Consider the following 20,310-nt stretch of genomic DNA (forward strand, 5'->3'; position numbering starts at 1 on the left):
TCTCAATAGCAGCTTTTACAGAAGTATCATTTGTAGATTCCCTTAATAGATGAACTGAATGATTTTCTTCAAATGGTACATTTGTTGCTGACAAAGCAACTTCAGGCAAAGTACATTTAACCATGGGTTGGCTACAGAGGACAGCAATACACACTCCTAGCAAACTTGACTGAATATTCAAGATTACAATTTAACTTCATGCTTAAATAATTGACATTTCCCATCTCTCCTCAACTAAGTCAGCTCAGAGAGGAATCATATAGATCATATTTTTCATCTGGCAAGTAATTACCAAATAGGGCATCCCATTCCACTTGTTTTATCCTTGTATCTTTAGGTGGATTGTTTTCTTTAATATTCACAGATTTTTTCAAAAAAGCTAATTTTGAGGAGAAATATTATCTAGATCCTTCAAAATAAATTACATCATTGACCAAATGCCCCACTATCCTGTGAATGAAACACTTAGTTACCTTCATGTATAAATAAACAAATTAATCTGTCTTTTCAGGTAGAGAGATTGTGAATATATGCTTTTCAAAATTTTAACAAATATCTACACCTCTTTGATGTAAGAGAATTTAACTTTCTCAACACTTCCACCTGCAAAGAGATTTGCCAGTGTGACCATCTCTGCTGGTTACCCTGAATGGATAACGGTGTCTGAATTAGCACAATTTCTTCCACAGCCAGAGCCTTATAGTCAGTGAAACTACGTGACTCACTAAGTCAGCTAGATGTTGTATGCTATGTGCTGGGTGGGAATGGAATGCAAATGGTCCTGTAATGTCAAGCAACAGACTCTTGCTGTGAGATGCTCAGCAGCAGCTGATGTAGTGCTAGCTTAGAGCCTTGCCACACTGATATTAAAATAAGGCTCGTGAAAATGAAATACGAGAAACATAAACGATGGGGACTTCACTGACTTTTGTTCTCATTTAAAATACAGAGAAGTCGCTAAACTTATATTGATGGATAGAAAAGAGTGAAAGAAAGCACAGGGGTATCAAATAAGAATCCAAGTTCATTATTTTTTGAGATATTAATTACTAGCCTAAGATGGAGCAGCTGCCACAGACTTGGCTTCTGCTGCAGTACTGAAAAACTTGAAAACAGCAGGGAACAGTTTTCTCCAGCTTGCAAACATAACCAAAACTGCATACTGAAAGCTGCCCAAGAACAGGCTATGCTGACCATTCTTCACCTCGGGATCTCCTGGAAACGGGAAAATTTAATTTAGTTGTTGGGCTGTTGCTAAGCTCTATCGCACTTCCACGACACACAGCTCTGAGCACCAGCACCTAGTCAAGCATTTGCTCCTTTCTTCTTCCTTAGTCTCCATGAGACAAAGGTATACACATGCACGTTCCTGTCACAAATACTTCTGTGGCACACTTTAAGGGTCTCACAGACATTTGGTGAGATGCAATGATGAAACTCTTTCTCTTGCAAGTGACATGATCACCGTTTAAACTATTTCCTTTTTGTCCACAATTTGAAGATAAGTTTGTCCCTGCTTTAAGTCCAGAAACCACAGAAATATTTGGTGCATTACTGAAGTAGTGCACTGGAAATTCAGTATGGTCCAAGGTGTTTATTACAACAGCAGTCACAAAGTTTGGGTTTAATGACCTCCTTTTTAGCTAACATTATACATATCAGAATATGTACTTTTTTTTTTAAGTAAGAGCTTTTTCTCAAGCACTGTGTTTACCATTATAATATCATTAAAATACCTTCACTATTTCCAGAGCTCTCATGCAAACGTATGTTAGAAGGCCACTTACCCTTAATGAGATTTCCTTTCGCTTCATGAATGTAGCAATAACCTGTATTTGTTATTTTGTCTCATTGAATCAAAGATGCTCAAAGCAATTGCCAGCTATAGAATCATCTACAACAGATCTACTTCATACATTACTGAAACACAGCCTCTTCTAAGTCAAAAGTTGTCAAGAGATTAAAGCCTTTTAAAAGGTCATTACACAACCTAAAACAAACTAAAAACCGTGTATGGAACTGAAACTGCACAGAAAAATATCCTCCTGAAATCAAGTATATTTTCTAAAATATTAAGGCATTTAAAAAATGTAACAAGACCATAATTGGAATAAAATGTTCTGATTTTATCCAGAACAACTTAAAACTGTTCTCCACAAGAAGTTTAAATTTTTTGTTTTATTTGGCTTTGGAATATGTATATATTTTTTTAATCTTGTAATTTCCATCTAGATTTTATTTGACTTATTTTCTTCTCAGTTAGCATGAATAAAGAGCTGTGTTTACAAGGAACGGAACAGCTGTCATGACTGAATTATCAGGCTGTGTTTATTTCCTGTTTGAGTCTAAATATCCTTCTTCCACTACCTTGAGCCAAGTGGCAAGTACTAATGGAGAAAATTCTGCAAGATTTGTCAGAATTATTTGTAACACCTATTGAGTAAGTTTGTACTTCTTCCACAGAGGAGATACGCTGAGGGGCTGCAACTGTGAGTTTCACTGATTATTTTCAGCTGACAGTGAACCTTCACTTCCGCTACCAAAGCACTAGATCTCTTTCAAGGAAGTGTTTAGTGCAGCTTATAATTATTCAGCACTGAGAGATGCAGCAGTCCTAAAAAGGGCTTGTTAAACAAGCTTATTAATTGACATGGGGCCACAGATAATTAAGCTCCTAGGAAAGCAGCACTTATGTGTGTCTGATTTCTCTGTGCTTTCCAACTTTCCATCAGCTCGGAACCTTTTATATGGGATAATGACAGTCATTGCCCCAGAACAATTTTTTGTAATTTTGGAAGGTTGTCCCTACCGCCTATCCCTGTTTCTAAGGAGTCTACTCTCAGAACTCCTTAAATAAAACCTGTTATTTCTCTGCCTTTTCCCCAACCCAACTGCATATAGTTTTAGAAAGAGCATGTATGAATATGAGTATGTGTACCCACTTTTAAAATATGCTACCTTTGTCTCAGATAAAAGGCTATAGCATAGAGCAACAGAGGAGCAGACAAAAGGAAAGTAAGGGGACCTGAGAAAAATACTTCATACTCTGCTAAAGGGTTTGAATTCCACAGCCCATTTCCAGCTGACTGTTGCACTGTACATAAAGACTCAAGGTGCTGTCAGCTTACACATTTGCGTGCACTTCTATTTGCACACACAACTTTATAGAATGATACAGGCTTTCCAATCAACTCAAATGAAGTAACAATATACAGGAAAAAAATGTGTGTCTCCTCTTGTAAGAAATTGCAACCGGTCACTGAAAAAGCTCAGGCTTGTAAAGAGAAAAGTGATTTTGCTAGACTAATGCCTGAGATTTAATTTTTAAATAGCGCAAATGGTTCCCCAGAGCTGTGGAACAGGCCAGGCTCTTCCTTGATCCTTGGCTACATTATTGAACATGCTCTGTGAGATACCTCGTACTTGGATCTCTTTATTGACCTTAGTTTTGATTCTTCTTTTTGCTTTTTTCATCTCTGTGCCTGTGAAGAATTGCAGAAGGTCCTTCTGCAATAGGTGTGGGACCACTGGCGGGACAATTTTATTATGCTGTTTAATAGGATGTACATCATAACAGAAAGATGAGTTAGAAGGATGCTCCTAACCAACTCTCTGTTAGTGGCTATTCCTAATCTGACTGTAGAGATATTTAAGAGGGCTTTCTCTCAGCTGATATTGAAGTCTGTCTCCCAGAACGGTGGAGAAGAAGAGAACACCACAGACAGGATTCAGTTTTAGGTGGCTGGTTGAAGCTGAGGTCCTCCTCTGCTTAAATATGTAAGCAATGGGTCAGTAAATTCATCAGGACAAAATCCAGGGCTCAAGCATGAGCTTAAAATAGAAAGCATGGATATTTTCATGTGAGTTGCAGAAACTCTTTGGTCCTAAGCCTGCAATACTTTGTACCTTGTAGAACCAGGCATCATTAAATTTTCTATCCCATAAGCCAAGTCTCAGGAACTATTATATCCTGTAAAGCACGCAACTTCCTTCTGGGACTTAGTTAATAAAAGTAATCTGTACTCAGATGGTTTTCTCACTGCTTTACTCAGTGTATTAATTGTTATTGCTCTATACTATAGCAATTACTTTTCTTTTATCCATACAGCAATTCATATGTAAGAAACTTACTGAAGTCATTTGAACTTTGTGATGTATAAAAGTGCATGTTCAGGCTCAGCAGGAATGGGCCATTCTGCTTATGATCTGAACTATTATTTCTAGTCTACTAATGGGTTCAGTTAACTCAGTTCCAGACTCCCGACAGTGGTAGCTCTGTGCAGGACAAAGAACCTGTATTCTTTGGTGGGAACGAGGACAAATGTAACCACACAAGCTAATTCCAGCCTCCATTGCCATTTGACTCATTGATACACTGCTTCTGTTCCTTAAGAATTAGCTTCCCAGAAGCTGGAGAGACCTTCTTTGTGTGTTAAATGTTTTAGTGCAGATTTAGACTACCGAATACTGGTCACGCTGTTTAAAATGTGATTATCTTTGCAGTTTGCCATGCAAAAGAGTTTACTATGAAAGTACCAGTGCAGACTACAGCTTCTCTCTGCCACACAATAAATATCTTAATTTACAAATTGTTTTTAATGGGGAAGTGTCAAAATTCAAAACAGCACTACACATAATATTTTCTGACTAAGAAGTGGAGGCTCAGCCTATATTCTTAGCATAAATTTAACACAAAGCCCACCATGTCAAAAAATGCATCACCCTGAGTCTGAATTTCATCGAGACTGCATTAGGCAAAGGAAGAGAAATTAAAAATAAAATAAACACTATAAACCAAAATGAAGAATATGGGGTACAAAATGCAAAACACTAAAAATAAGAGAATAAAAGTTGAAAAGTAGGTTTCATTAAAGTAATTTCATTTTTAACTATTACTTCTAGCATAAGTAACATGGGTCAGAAAATTTGTTTTATATGTCTACAAACATGTATTTCAGAAATATAGCTATAGGTATGTAAAGATATGCATAACCCATATGCTTAGTGCATATTTATATAAGGAATGCTAGCAAAATTTGATAGGTTTACAAACTCACTTTGAGGTTGCATTGGAGAAGTATTCAATAAACTAGAACAAAGCAAGATACCTGTCTCAGATTTGTTGGATTTCCTTTCTGACTTAGCACAGTGAAAAATCAGATTGTTCTGCAAAATATTGGATGTAATAAACAAACATTGTTGTGCATCAAGCTTGGGAAGAGGAAAAAGTTTATCCATGTACAGAAGTAGAATTTTTGAAAATAAGTAGTCACCGTTATGAGGTCATAATGCCCCTAGGATTAAGAAAATAGCCCAAGGACTATGAAAATCTTCCAAACCCCTATAAAATTATATATGTTTAATTTCATTTAGGCAGTTCAATAAGACTGCTCTTAAGTTCTATGAGAGCAATTAGCTTATTTAAATATTTGCTTACAGTAAAAATAATGCACCTGTTGCTGCCAAAACCTATGTATTTTCAGGTGCACCACTTTTCTCTGTGTATGAAATGTGTGTTCCTTGTCTCAATGCTCCCAAACAGAGCCAGAAAGACTGGATTTCTCATTGTAACGATACTATTCATTTCCACTGAGGCCTCAGTTTAGAAACTAAGTACATCTCACATTATTTTCATAGTCCCAATGCTACTACTGAGAAAGAGCTATGAATACTATACCCGTTTAACCACAGTGGTTGGGAGATGCACAGAAGGATTCATCAATCAGTGGTTTATGTCCTTGTCCCCTCTGCAGCTTCGACACAGCTCCCATGGTTATTAATACAAAATACATGCTTAAGCTCTGACCACTGGTGGCGACACAATATCCTGTAACACAGGGAAGAGAGGACCGCAGTCTTCCAAAGATTCCTGATCATGTGAGATGTGCCAAGATTTAAGTTTTGGACAATTGCTGAAAAATGAAATTTTACGCCTCTGTTGTGGTAATATGAGCCCAAAGGGAAGTTCGTTCATCATTTCTTTTACCTTTCTCCCTAAGGACCTGTACCAATTAAACTACAAATATCAATGTAAACTAAGGTAAATCCACAAATCAACCCTTGATTCAATGTAAAAGAAGCTTGATTGGCTTAAGTCAGTCAGCGAAATTGATATAAATATATCCACAGTGGTATATTAACTACCAGTATTTAAAAACACTTGATTTAAATTCATTCAATTTCTCACAAAGCCCAGGTCCCTTGGAAGCGACACAAGATGGTTTGCCCAAGTCTCCTCAATTAAGCTTAATTTAACTGAATCTGTCAACATCTTCCTGACACATGAGCGCTTTTGAAGTCACTGAGATCCCTAACGCTTTTCAAGTTTTGTATTTAACTTGGGATCGCTAGTAAAACATCTGAAAGTGTCCCTAAGAACTGTATTGTGGCTGAGAGGCTGCTCAGGTCATCTTTTTACAGAACTGGACATGCATGCACTCTAAGAGCAGGACGCCAGTATAAGTGATCCTGCCAACCTAGTCTGTAATATAATCTCTGAAAAATGGGCCATCGGTACCAGCTTTATTTGCTATTGTTTTCATTCTTCTGTTTTCAAATGGGTAGGCTTTTTATTGCCCAGTAGTAGATGCTCCAAATTCCTGACTGGCAAGGTTTGGTGTGTGAATCACACACATCAAAGGAAAAGAAGCAGGAAGAAGTTAGAGCAGTACTTTAAGCACAGTACCAAAAATGCAGATTTGCAAGGCAGATAGGGGGAGACACAGAGGGAGAGGGAGACAGAGAGAGTTAGGTCCATGAAATAATCAGTACGATGGCAGACTTCTTAAATGTAGTATGGAACCAAGACATACACTGCATGCTCCAGCAGTATTGAAGAAATTTTGGCAGACATCTTTACAAGACCATTCTGCTTAGAAAAAATCTTAGAGAGACCGCACACTGAAATACAAAGTGTAAGTTAGCTAGTTAACTTCAATATAGTACATATCTTAAAATTCTCTCAAGAAGCCAAATACTTAGAACTTCTAATTTAATTGGAGTCAACCCACATTAAAGATGATTGCCAGTAATACTGTCTGTAACAATAATCATAAACAAAGCATCAAACATTATAAAATAAATCACAGCTTTTCATGAATTTATGTATTTACAGGCCAGATTATAATATTCTGACTCATCTCAGTGAGAATTTCATTCCAAAACATCTAATTTTTTTCAGTGATACAGTCCTCAGCATGACTATCAGTATGTGGCCTGTGGGGGAAAGAAAATCCATCTTTCAGAAAATTCTTGTGACTTTATACTATGGACATTTGACAAGTGAGGGAGATGAGAACTAGGCAAACTCTCCAGACGACAGTTACATCTGACCTTTGGAATCTTACTTGCTTTAACCTTGTCACTAAAAGAAAGATCTAAGAGCCACATACGATTCTTCTGATGTGCAGAGACCTTCAGCTCATGTCAGTTACAAAAACCAAATTGCTAAAATGTGATTCCCAACATCTTTTCTTTTTTTTTTTCCCCTCAGACTTACCTGGTTTCATCAATATAAACTGCCTCCAGCACAGATGCTGCATATTCAATATTCTTTTTTAAATCCACCACATTAATGTCACCCTTCTCCAGCTGCTTTACCAAGCATCTTAATCTGTGAAAAAGAAAATAAAAATATCAGTGAGTTGCTTATATCAAATTTTAGTGACTGCATCTTCTATTTGAAATATTGGAACCAACACAATAGCCAGTGTAGAGGCAAGAGACCATCACTGCATCTCTTGTCTTTTTTAAAAAAGATCTGGTTTTAGAACACACATAACAATGACCAGTTATATGTTTTTACAGCTTGCTAAATTTGGAAGATCTATTAAGAAAAGGCATAAACATTCCAGCAAGTCAGAGAGGGCTCAGTAACTACCATCAGAGTAATTTTATATTAATTTGTGACATTACTATTATGCCTGAGTCTCTAATTTTGTTTAAATAATAAATAAAACTTTACAATTTGTCTTACTACCATTTTTCTGTGCTTAAAAGGTTGATTATAATTTTTAATGTCCACTATATACTGATTTTGCTTCATTAAATGTCTTTAATTTTTATTTAGTCCTCCATTATGTTTTTGCTGCAGAATTTGTATTTCTTATGTGGAGCTCCATTGTTTCAGAGTTTCATCTCTGAAACAGAAATTTCATCATTATACCAGACGAAAGGTGGTGCATATGGCATTAGAAAAATCCAAATATTTTCCCAAGTGTGCTTTTACTTTTAGTTTTGAGAACATTCTTTTACATTACAAACACGGATACGCCCAAAGGGGATTTTGTAATTCATCAACTCATGAGTCTGTAGCAATACACTTAGATGGATAAACTCCTTGAATACCAGATTTTTCCTAAACTCTCTGACGAGAACACTTCTGACACAGCTGAACTTAACCATACAGAGTAGTCACAGCACTGGAGTGAAATGAAAACCCTATCAGTTACTGTGTAGAGCTGTGACTAAATGGATGCTTAAAGTAGTATGGGTATTTTCCTTCTTTCTGTGCTGTATCTCTGAGTTGAAATAATCTACAGTTTTGTATCATGTAAGATAAAGATTTCTGTAATTAAAGATACATCATTATTTTAACATAACTTTCATGAAATAATAATTTTTATGTGTATGAAATGTGAAAAAAATGTGTGAAACAAGCATTTAGTTAAAAAGTGGACTGAAATTGAGTCAGCACTAAGCTGACTACTTTCAGAAAAAAATCGTATTTATGTGAAAGAATGTATATAAAAATGTACAATATGTTATATAATAACAAGTTCCAACCTAAACGATTCTATGATTCTATGCTATATATACTATATATTATTTTTATTTGGCATATACTATATTTGATTGGACCTAATTAAAATGTATGAATTTTAAAAAATGCAGTGATATTCAAAACAAATCTCTCATAAACTTGGAAAGTACTGTTCCATCATAAAATCACTTTCATCACTTTCTTTATATTTATTTGTCCTAAGTATAATTATGTCCAAGCATGCAAGGATAATTTTAGCAAATGAAGTTTTAAGACCAGCCTCCTCAGTTCTCCAAAGTCTTAATTCAATTCAAATTAGCATAGAACATAATACAAATAAGGCCCTTAGCAACCATATTTACTTGGTATTTTACACAGTGCATTGCATATCAGTGGAATGGAAAACTTAGCGTTAAAAATTTTTCTCAGAGAAGTATAGTGGGCGGATGAAATACTGTGGGAGCGCATCTCCTACACAGAAATAACGTTATGCATGGGGAGGCAGTTCCAGTACTCCTTGCACTTCAGAGGTACCTATACACTGAAGAAGCTAATTCATAGACACTCACCTTGCACTACCCAATGCACGTGTTGTAACTCTCCTGGGATGTCTGCTCCTCAGTAAATGCACACAAACACACACACAAGCCCTCCTGAGCACCAATGCCAAAATGCCCAAGTAAGTCTGGCAGCATCATCGCCACTACTTGCAAATAGCTGTAGGACAGTTCTACCACTTGCACTGTTCCCTCCGTGTTTGACTGAGCATGTCTCCGAATTGCACTGTGCAAAGTGGAAGCATAAATGAATTTAAAAATGCACCACTTCGCAGCAGGGGGCCAGGCTATGGTAGAACAATGTTAGCTCAAAATGGCTTCAAATCCTACACTTTCCAGTGGTCCTATGTTTTCTCGGGGCACAGACCAGATGACAGGTATGTGGAATCATTTTTACACTTGCAGGAGGAAAGGAGTCCCTGGGGGAGCCTTTAAGCCACAATGACCTTGCAGCATCTCACTGCATAGGTGGCAGTCAACCGATGTAACTTGCCCTGTAGTTATAGTTCACATTCTAGGAGGAATACAGAACACAATAACAGACCGGGTGTCGTGGTTTAGCCCCAGCCAGCAACTAAGCACCACACAGCTGCTCGCTCACTCCCCCTACCCCAATGGGATGGGTGAGAGAATCGGAGGAGTAAGAGTGAGAAACACTCCTGGGTTGAGATAGGAACAGTTTAATAATTGAAATAAAGTAAAGTAGTAATGATAATAATAACAATATAATAATGATAATAACAATAATAATATACAAAGCAAGTGATGCACAATGCAATTGCTCACCACCCGACAACCGATACCCAGACAGTTCCCGAGCAGCGATCGCTGCTCCTTGGCCAACCCCCCCAGTTTATATACTGAGCATGACGTCATGTGGTATGGAATAGCCCTTTGGTCAGTTTGGATCAACTATTCTGGCTGTGCCCCCTCCCAGTTTCTTGTGCACCTGGCAGAGCATGGGAAGCTGAAAAGTCCTTGACTAGCATAAGCAGTACTCAGCAACAACTAAAAACATCAGCGTGTTATCAACATTCTTCTCTTACCAAATCCAAAACACAGCACTATGCCTGCTACTAGGAAGAAAATTAACTCTATCCCAGCCGAAACCAGGGCACCGGGCAATTTGGAAAAGCTGCTCAGGTAAAGTTAAAGTGATTCTGAAGAGGTTACAGAATCACAAAAGGACAAAATCCATATAATTCAATGATGACCAGTGACCTTGTCACCTCACGCATCCATGCTTTGTGGAGATGTCCTCAAGAGTGTCTATAGTTGACCCAGTGCAGGTCTACCATAAAACTATGCAATAATTTTGGCTGGAAGGGACCTCCACCTGATCCAAGCTCTTGTTCAAAGCACCGTCAACCTCAAAGTTAGGTATAACTTCAAACTTAGATTAAATTTCTCAGGGGCATTTCCACTCAAGTTTTGAATGCATGGAGATTTCACAAACTCTCTGGGCAACCAGTTTCAAGTTTTAACCAGCCTCACGGTGGATGATTTTCCCCAATATCTAACTGGAATGTCCTTTGTGGCAACTTGTTCACAGTGGCCCCCCACCTCTGCTGTGCACTTCCAAGAAAAATCAGGCTCTATCTACAGCACAATTTCCCACTAGGAAGCTGGATACAGCAATAAAATCCCTCCACAGTGTTGCTGATCAGACAACAGGTCATAATCACGATCAGGTGATAATCATGAGGTCTACCCCAAAAGTTAGAAAAATGTACTTCCAACACAGGAAAATTAAGTGGGTTATAACAGTATATGAATGGTCTGTATATACTCAACTTATTATGCATTGAAGTGAAATAGCCACAGAGTTTAAGAGCTGACATTTCAGTAATGAAACTAACATTTTAGTAAAGAATAAATATGTCAATTTATAAGACAAACCAACAAGTGTTAAAATACTCTTAGCCCAGCATTCCGCAAGACAAAGAAAATTCTAAGGAGGACAAGGAAAAGTAACAAAAAAGAATTATTACTCCAGCTGTATTGGGCAGGATTTTTATTTGTTTGTTTTCTTTTAATTAAGTGTGATAAATTGAAAACAAACATGAGAAAAAAACATTAGAAAACCTGACATGCTACTTAAAATTGGAGCTAGTTGTATTACCCTGTCTGTGAACTGTGCTACTAAGAAATAATAGAGAGCAACAAGAAAAAACTGGAGGGGCTATTTTGTGAAATAGAAAAACGGACTGTTTGAACTGTTTTAAGATGCAAAGAAAACTGTATGCAGAGTTCATATGACACAACATGACAGAGAGAGACTTATAGAGAAAAAGAAACAGATTCTTTCTCTCAGGACAACTGAAAACTGCATTTTAAAACTAGCAGCCTCGGTTTGCAAGGGAGAAGGAGACATCTGCAATTAATAAAGGGAGTGGGTGGAGAACCATCTTCTGTCATATTGGGTAAACACTGTGAACAGCGCTGTGGTATTAAATGCTTTTACGGACAATCCAAATGTGCTCTGCTCCTACCTGTTTTAGCAGCGCCATCTGTGAGGTTACCAGGACCAGTGCTCCCCTCGCCTCCCCGTGCAGCTGATACCTACGTCCAACTGTGGGCAATAAGCTTTGAGGCCCACCCAGCAACACAGGCAAGCCAGGAGAAAATGGGGATTTTACTAGGAGCCAAAGCAGTATGTTCTTGATTAACAATATCAAAATCACGACTCAATTGTTCTCTCCTTCCTCCTTAAAATTCTCTATTTACCCCATATTTTAATTAAAGTTTTGATAAATCTACTGTAACTTTCAGGGGTTGTACCAAATTGAGGACAGATCTTATGTTATTTGAGAAGGCTTCCTATGACAGTTTGAGGAAAAAAGAGGAAGATAGGGAATCAGTGATTAAAAAAGACTTTTTGCAATATCATCATGAGAAAATGTTTTCTTCTATGGAATCAAGCAAAGTTCGACAAAATAAATATATTTGGAAATACTGAATAATTGTCCTAAACACAGATTAAAAAGATAACAAAGAAAGGTGCCAGGGAATGGATTACTTAAGAAGGGAGATTGTAAGATAGAGGCAGATGAGTTGGGCAATTTCAATTTCAGATTTTAAAGACTGCACCTTCCTTTTCAAAGGGAACATTACCAGTGATCACTGAGAATAAATGAGAGTTAAAGGTTCAGCTTAACAGTCTTCAAGAACCAGAAGAGCCTAAAGTTACCTTCTGAACCTGAGTAAAAGACCCTGTGTCTGCTTTCCCAAAGACTGCTTTTGTCTGCCATCTGATCGAGCCCCACCATCGAGTGCTGCAAAGAAACAGCTTTCTAACTTACACATCTGGACTTCACTTAAGACCGTTTTGGAAACTTTGTGCAAAAAAAAAAAAAAAAAAGCTGGCTTTTGCCACAGATCCTATTAAAGGGGAAGTGAAATAAACTGTAAAAAGTAAACTGTAAACTAACCCTGCTTCCTATTATATTTTGAAAATTATTGGCAGTCACTGTTGAAGGATGGGCAATGAACACATGGATAATTCTCTGAAAATAATAAACACATGCTAATGCCAATTACAGAGAAATAGTTATTCATATTAATATTCAATAATCACAATGCCAGTTTAAAAATTATCTGTGTGGGTTAAGTCAACTCCAATTACAAGTTGTAAATCATTATGTACCCATGAACTAGTTGAGAAAAGCCTAGCTGTGTGCCAAATGTATTAATTCCTTGAAAAGATAATGAGCAAGTACTGACAACATGTTAAAAAGTTTAAGGGCAGAACACATGATTATTTTCTGTAAACAATTGTTTCATGTTTTGTTTGGACTACTTAATATTGATAAGAAAATTAAGTGAATAATCACACTCTTTATTATACAAGTGATTTGACCCTCTAGGTGCACATTACAAACTAAAAATGGGCTGATATGTAATGTGAAATTAAAAGTAAGGAGGAGGAAAGTAACCATACTCTGACAATATGCAGTTTAAACACCGCTAGTTTTTCAAAACCTTGGGGAAGTAGGAATTTTTCCTCCAGAACTATTTAGAATTAAAGCTGGAAACCAGTTTTTTTTATTCTTGTAATAATCAGTTGAATAATTTTCACAACCTGTAGAAAGCATTGCTCACCCAATAGTTCCTCAGCTTTCAAAGACAGAAGTTACATCCCCACTCAAACATGAACACTCTGAAAAAGGGCCAGTATCCAGGAATTCCAAATCATTAACAACGAGAAGTTCAGCTCATCTATTTAAAACATCCCAGTCCCAGAATCCAAGTTTTACATACCTACACATTTGAGATTCAGGGAAATATTAGAAGAAATCCAAAATGGGAATAGCAAAACTTCATCTTGGAAAAGTTACAAAAAATAAAACATATCACTATTTCACTTGAATTCTAAAATTCCCTACATAAATTGCCCAAATTCCAGTTATTTTTCTGTGAATTGCTATCATTTCTATTTTACACTTTTCTATTAAGAACATGCATGTATAAATCTTTATCTAAATACAGCAGTCCCCCCAACAAATACTTTAAAATAACGTAGATCAGAAATAAAAAAAAAAAATGTAAAAATAACAATCAACCACGCACAAAGTCCATGCTCTCACTTTTTCAAGTAAAAAATTATAATATACGGATTACTAGAAATCTTTTATTATGACAAAGGATAAAATCACTTTTTTGTGTTTTCTGCAAGATGGAAGATACTGATTGAAAAAGGAAAATCCCAGATACAGTTGTAATATTTGTAATACATTACTATAAAAGAATAGACCTGATCATATAAATGGATGAGAGATACTGGAGAAATATTCAGAATATGGTAATAAAGATTCAGGAATGATCCCTTTGGGTAGCCTCTCCTGTTCCCTTGCTCCTATCTGCAGTTACAAAGTGGCCAACTAACATGGCTTCAAGATGGCTAACTTTTACTACAACTTTTTTTACATTATGGTAGGGAAAAACATGCCGATACAGGGACATTTTGCCGGTCAAGGCAAGACCAGCATGTCAATGGAGAACAAGGATTAGAACCGACAGCTCTTGACTCAGACCTTGGTGTGTGCTTTCCTTCCCTGAAATCATAAAAAATGCAGGTTTAAATGCAGCTACCTAATATTTCTTCTAATTAGAGGTGTTGTCTCTCAAATTCTGATACTGAGAAATGCAAGAAAGATGTATCACATTTTCAGTGCTGCAAATGCGTTTTATGAAATTACTTCTCAGTCACCGCTGTGTCTGAGCATATGCACAGGAAGCCTTGTGGTTGCTAAGGGTTTCACAAATCGCATTCATTTCATGATTATTTTAAGCACTATGAGTGGTACACACTGATCCATAATTATGATTCAGTCATTAGAAAATAAATATTGAACATGCTGGTAATTCAGCCAACACTTTGATATACCAAAACTTCAATCCCATATTGAAGAATTAAAATAGTTCTGCAGCTATATAACACACACTGAAATTTACACTTTCTTAATGATAAAACTCTGCATGGTGACAGAATTGCCTTGGCTGTTTAGATATTGATCATGTTCATGCACGATTAAGTCGTTTTCCTTCAGGCAGGCATTCTCTATTAGGCTTCAATTCATTTTACCTTACTCATCCTATAAATTTTCATATTATTTAGCACTCTAATACTGTATAAATATTATCCTTTGTGTCTCATTTAGTAACAGGTTCAAGTGTGTTTAAAGGCTTAATCAAAATTTAGTTAAAATTCCTAAGTCTTCTTTAGTACCTAGCTGAAATCACAGAAAGCCATGGAGTCTTACACAGTTTCCACCTGAAATCATAAACTGATCCAAGCTCTCTAAAGCATTTTTTAATTTTTGCATAATTCTCGACAAACCTGATCAAATCAATTGCAAGTGCCTGAGAAGCATTAGTGTCTTAACCTCAGTAACACTAAAGGTCTGGTATTTGCAGCTACGTAGCCTTTCACCATCACCTCCATCATCACCACCTGCTGCTCTGGAGAGATGCCCCAGAGAAGGAGGCTCATCTGGGATCCTGTTGCTGCTGCTCTTCCCTGCTGTCTCTCTCACCTCCCCTGTTACTCAACCTTCCCCCAAAGTAACTTTCACCATTAGAGTCAATGTATGTCATCAGCACAAATTCTCACACATGTTAATTTCTCACACACGAGATACAGAATGAAACCTATCAGCCAAGCTTTAAGTGTCTTTCAAACTTTTCTCTCACTTCTGCTAATGAACCATCATCACTGCTAATTTGGTTCCTCTGTTCAATTGCTTTCCAAGTTGAAGCTTAATGAAAAAATCTTTAAACTTCAAATTACTTACTATGTACATACATTCAGATCTTTTATCTGTCTTCTGTTAGATCCAACAAGTAACCAACTAGTCTTTCCTTACCCTAAACTCTGTGACTGCTTCTATTGCCACAATGACCATTTACATTATCTGATATTCCCATTTCACAATCAATCTGTGAAATCAAAGACAAATAATGCACAATCTATAGGACTGATTTGTAAATTGCAAATTATCCTTCTAATGGCTTTTGCTGAATGTTTTTGTCTGAAGATTGACATTTGATCTATAAGGTTGCCCTGAATTGTATATACATAACATAGAGCGCTAGCTAAAGCTATTTCATCTTGAAGTTGCCAAATACTTGAACAGTCTGTATGTCTCAAAGTCTTCATCATAATCTAGCTAAATTCACTATCAACAACAAGCTGGGAAATCAAATGTAAACTCATCACCCACCAAAAATCATGCTTGAAGATGATAGAAGACTTTTAGTATGTCGTACTTGCTGGAGCTAATGCGATAAACACACAAAAAAGGCACATAGACCTTATTCCCCATAGCTATTTAAAAAGCTTTATTTTTCCTGCAGACAGCAGCTTTGAGTATAGTGATCGAAGAAGCTGCTAAAAGGCAGAAGTTAAGCCTCTAAATCTTCCAAAGCAGTCCCCTCTGTTATTTTTAAAAAAATACTCCATGGCAGAAGGTGGTTATTTCTAAACTCACATTTGAGTGTTGGCTCTACATTCCAGCAAGAAACATGTATCCAAACCTCCATACCACTGGAAATTATCAAAGCAGCACAGGCCTAGCATATCTCACTGTCTGTGCTTCAGAGGAACTCTCTTAGTCCTACCTCACAGCTCCCAGTCATCACAACTGCATCTCCCAGACTTGCAAGAAAGATCATGACCTACTTCTGCTCCAGGGATGGTCACAGAGTCATGGGAGATGTATGCTGTTTTAAAAGAGTTTCTGCTAGAAGGCATTTCTCCAGATAACAGTATTATGCCACAATCCCTCTCCCCTTCACGTGATCCAGACTGTTTTAATATGACTGCGATTTATTTGATCTCATCACACAACCCAGCAAGTGGAGTCTCTCTTGTCAGCAATAAAATAAATTTAATGGTCTGAAAATGTTTGTCTTCTCCCTCTCATGTTCCCTCTGCTGTCTAGTACTGCTAGACACTACGTTTTGCTTTAGTTAGTCTTGAAATTCATAGATGAGATAGTGTCTTCCCATGTAGTGGTATCTTATCAACTTATCAACTATCACAGAATGGTAAGTTTTGGGAATGGATCTCTCATTACTCTTCTATTCTGTCTCTCCTCTCATTCACCCTGAAGTCATTGGTATACCCATCCTGAATCAACATGCTGAATATCTCTTTCATTCCTTCGGACCAGAAAATCTGGGTTGAAGAAGGTTGATACTCATCCTTTGAAAACAGCATGCAAAGAGGTAAAAAGTCCTTTCAGAAACATTAAGAACAAGCTATTATATAAAAAGTCAGCTGATGTTCTTTCATTTAAGACTGCATTTACCAGAACTGGCAACTTTGTACTGAAAGTATTTTCTAGACTACTGCTAAGAAAATATGTTGCCATTGTGAAGGCTTTTGAAAGCCTTTTTGGTGCAATTTCTGCAATTGTTAAGGACAGAAGATTGGTAAGTGTTCGGCACTAAAAATAACATCACTGCCCAGTGATCGAGGAATCTTCATCTATGATGCTTACCATGAGTATCCTTTCCTCTACTTGATAAAGTCACGTATGAGCAAACAACCCAGAAAATGTCCTTCATTAACATTAAAATAATGACACTTTGTTCTGTGATTTCTCTGTGGAATCAAACTACATTAAATACTATATATTCTGTATATAATTAACATTTTGATTTCCCCAAGATAGAAATTAGAATCAGGACAGAGTTTCCTTGCTGCATACCACAGGTCAACATACATAAATGTGGCCAAACCCTTACAGCTAACACTTCTGGCAACTTTTAAATTTGTTTCATTAATAGTTACAGATTTTTTGAGACATCAAGCTGTAGAATCTGGGTCCTGGTAAGTAATCTGGGTCCTCTGTATTTATTTCCAAATGATTTTGTATTTATTTCTGACCTGTTGACTTCCATAGGCAGAGCATGAACTATTTGGTTGCTTAGTATGCCATAGAACCATAGAATCATAGAATGCTTTGGGTTGGAAGGGACTTTTAGAGGTCATCTAGCCCAACCCCCCTGCAGTGAGCAGGGACAGCTTTAACCAGATCAGGTTGCTCAGAGCCCCATCCAACCTGACCTTGAATGTTGCCAGGGATGGGGCTTCCACTACCTCTCTGGGCAACCTGTTCCAGTGCTTCACCACCCTCGTTGTAAAAAATGTATTCCTTATATCCAGTCTAAATCTATTCTTCTTTAGTTTAAAACTATTACTCCTTCTTCTGTCACAACAGGCCTTGCTAAAAAGATTCTCCCCATCTTTCCTGTAGGCCCCCTTTAAGTACTGGAAGGCCGCAATAAGGTCACCTCGCAGCCTTCTCTTCTCCAGGCTGAACAACCCCAACTCTCTCAGCCTGGCCTCGTAGAAGAGGTGCTCCAGCCCTTGGATGATTTTTGTGGCCCTCCTCTGGACCCACTCCAACAGGTCCATGTCCTTCTCGTGCCGAGGGCCCCAGAGCTGGACGCAGTACTCCAGATGAGGTCTTACCAGAGCAGAGCAGAGGGGCAGAATCACCTCCCTCGACCTGCTGGCCACGCTTCTTTTGATGCAGCCCAGGATATGGTTGGCTTTCTGGGCTGCAAGCGCACATTGCCGGCTCATGTCCAGCTTTTCATCCACCAGTATCCCCAAGTCCTTCTCCGCAGGGCTCCATCTTCCATTCCATTTCTCGCAACATACATACAACTTATCACTGATGTTATTTTAAGTCAACAGAGGTTACAGAAGAACCTACATAAAAACGTATTACAGAAGAAAAGTTTTTTGAAATGGCAATCCCTCATATTCAGTCTAAGAACATGGTCAGACGTGGTACCCCAGCTATCTCTCTGTGCCCCATTCCATCCCCTTTTTCCCTAGAAATTATTGCCCCCCCATATCTGACAGCACAAGTGCATGCATAACAATACATCTTAAACCTGATACTGCCAAAATAATCTGATTCACCTTCAAGATATTTTACAGTAGGGGGATTTCTACTGAACTCTTTCCACAGAACAAGATTAGGAGTCATGTATGTGCAGTTACGCTATCAGATGAATTAGGGTAGTTGGTTCAGCTGGCCTAACAGGTCAACATAACAACAAACATAACAACCAACATAATCCTACTTCAATCCAAGCTCTAACTTGTCATTTGGCTTAGAAGTCCTACTTTCCTACTTATAATTAAACTTAAACACTTGAAGTACCAGAATATAAAAGTTATACTTTTAATATATAATCACACCCTCCAGATGGGATGACAGAGCCAATTTGTCTTGAGTTCTGTTTTTTAAGTGTATCATGGGTTCTGAGGAACAAAGTACAGATCTCTATTTGTTGGGATAAAATTGTAATATGTAAAATATACAAATATTTGCATTATCAACTATTGCGGACTATTGAATAAAATATGAAAATAATTTAAGTTACCTTGGTCTGCCTAAAAAATACCAGCACCTTAATTCAGATGTCTTTTTTACTGAATAATTAACAGCTTCAACAAATCTATTTTCACTAAAAGAATTTTTCATTCAAAAGACAGAGTAAGACATAAATGCTTTAGCACAACAGCTGTAGTAATTACAGTACAATTTTGCTGTAAAATCATTACCATCTCAGTGGTTTTGAAGAAAGGATATAGTACATGTAATGTATATGCCAATGTAAAAATATGAATAGGGCTTTTATTTAAAATTGCAATACTGCAATTAAAATGAAGAAAAAGAAAAAATTAGGAGATGCTAGAATGTAGCACTCTGTTATGTGTGAAACTAACTTCTGGCATTTGGAATTTTTAAAAATAAATGTTCTGCTGAAGAATTGCCAAATCAAACTACTTCAAAGTAGGTCTTGGTAATGAGAAGTAGAACATTAGAAAAGCTTAAACACACTTGAGAGCTGTACAAATGTTTAAAAGAGAAAAGAATCAAGCGGGTGAACTTTTCCCCTCTATTCTTCAAGAATGATCATAAATAGGATGAAATGTAATATGACCACTCACACATGTGAGCTTAATCTAGGATTTGTCTACACGAGAAACTAAATTTGAATTAAGGTCAGGAAAGAAAATGAAATTCACTATCTGTTCTTGAATAGCTCCATCCTTGAATACTTCACGATTAGTAGAACTAAACAGAAACAAGTCTCTGGAGCTCATCAGGAAGAATATTGCAAAAAAAAGTTATTCTTGAACAATATCACATTAAACCCATTATCTAGCATATAGTATATATGGGCTATATGCATATTGCTTTTGGTTCTGGAAACAGTTGTGACAGGAATTGGAGCAAACCAAATAAAAAAATAATTTGTAGTCAATGCCTGATATACAGCTGCCATTTTCCTCAGCCTGTGAAGTGCCTGGCACCTCATTATACAGGGTTCAGGCTTTGTAGGTCTCGGAAGGTAAACTGGATTAGAGGCCATTCCTTAGTTGCTGGTGTTTCCTTTGCCTTAATTTGTGCTACCCGTAGGAGTTTCCCCTATTCCTTCCACATTTAATACAGACTAATAGAC

General features: G+C 37.2%; 1 protein-coding gene across 2 annotated transcripts in view; it reads right to left on the reverse strand.

Moving 5' to 3' along the window:
- Nucleotides 1-20,310, reverse strand: part of PDE1A (phosphodiesterase 1A) — a 223,123-nt gene that overhangs the window by 52,845 nt on the left and 149,968 nt on the right. For both annotated transcript variants that reach the window (XM_075710144.1, XM_075710145.1), the window contains exon 3: nt 7,499-7,612. In XM_075710144.1, the coding sequence (XP_075566259.1) occupies nt 7,499-7,612 (114 nt within the window). The remainder of the gene's footprint in view (nt 1-7,498; nt 7,613-20,310) is intronic.

The sequence above is a fragment of the Pelecanus crispus genome, chromosome 5, assembly GCF_030463565.1.
Source record: "Pelecanus crispus isolate bPelCri1 chromosome 5, bPelCri1.pri, whole genome shotgun sequence".
Taxonomy (NCBI): Eukaryota; Metazoa; Chordata; class Aves; order Pelecaniformes; family Pelecanidae; genus Pelecanus; species Pelecanus crispus.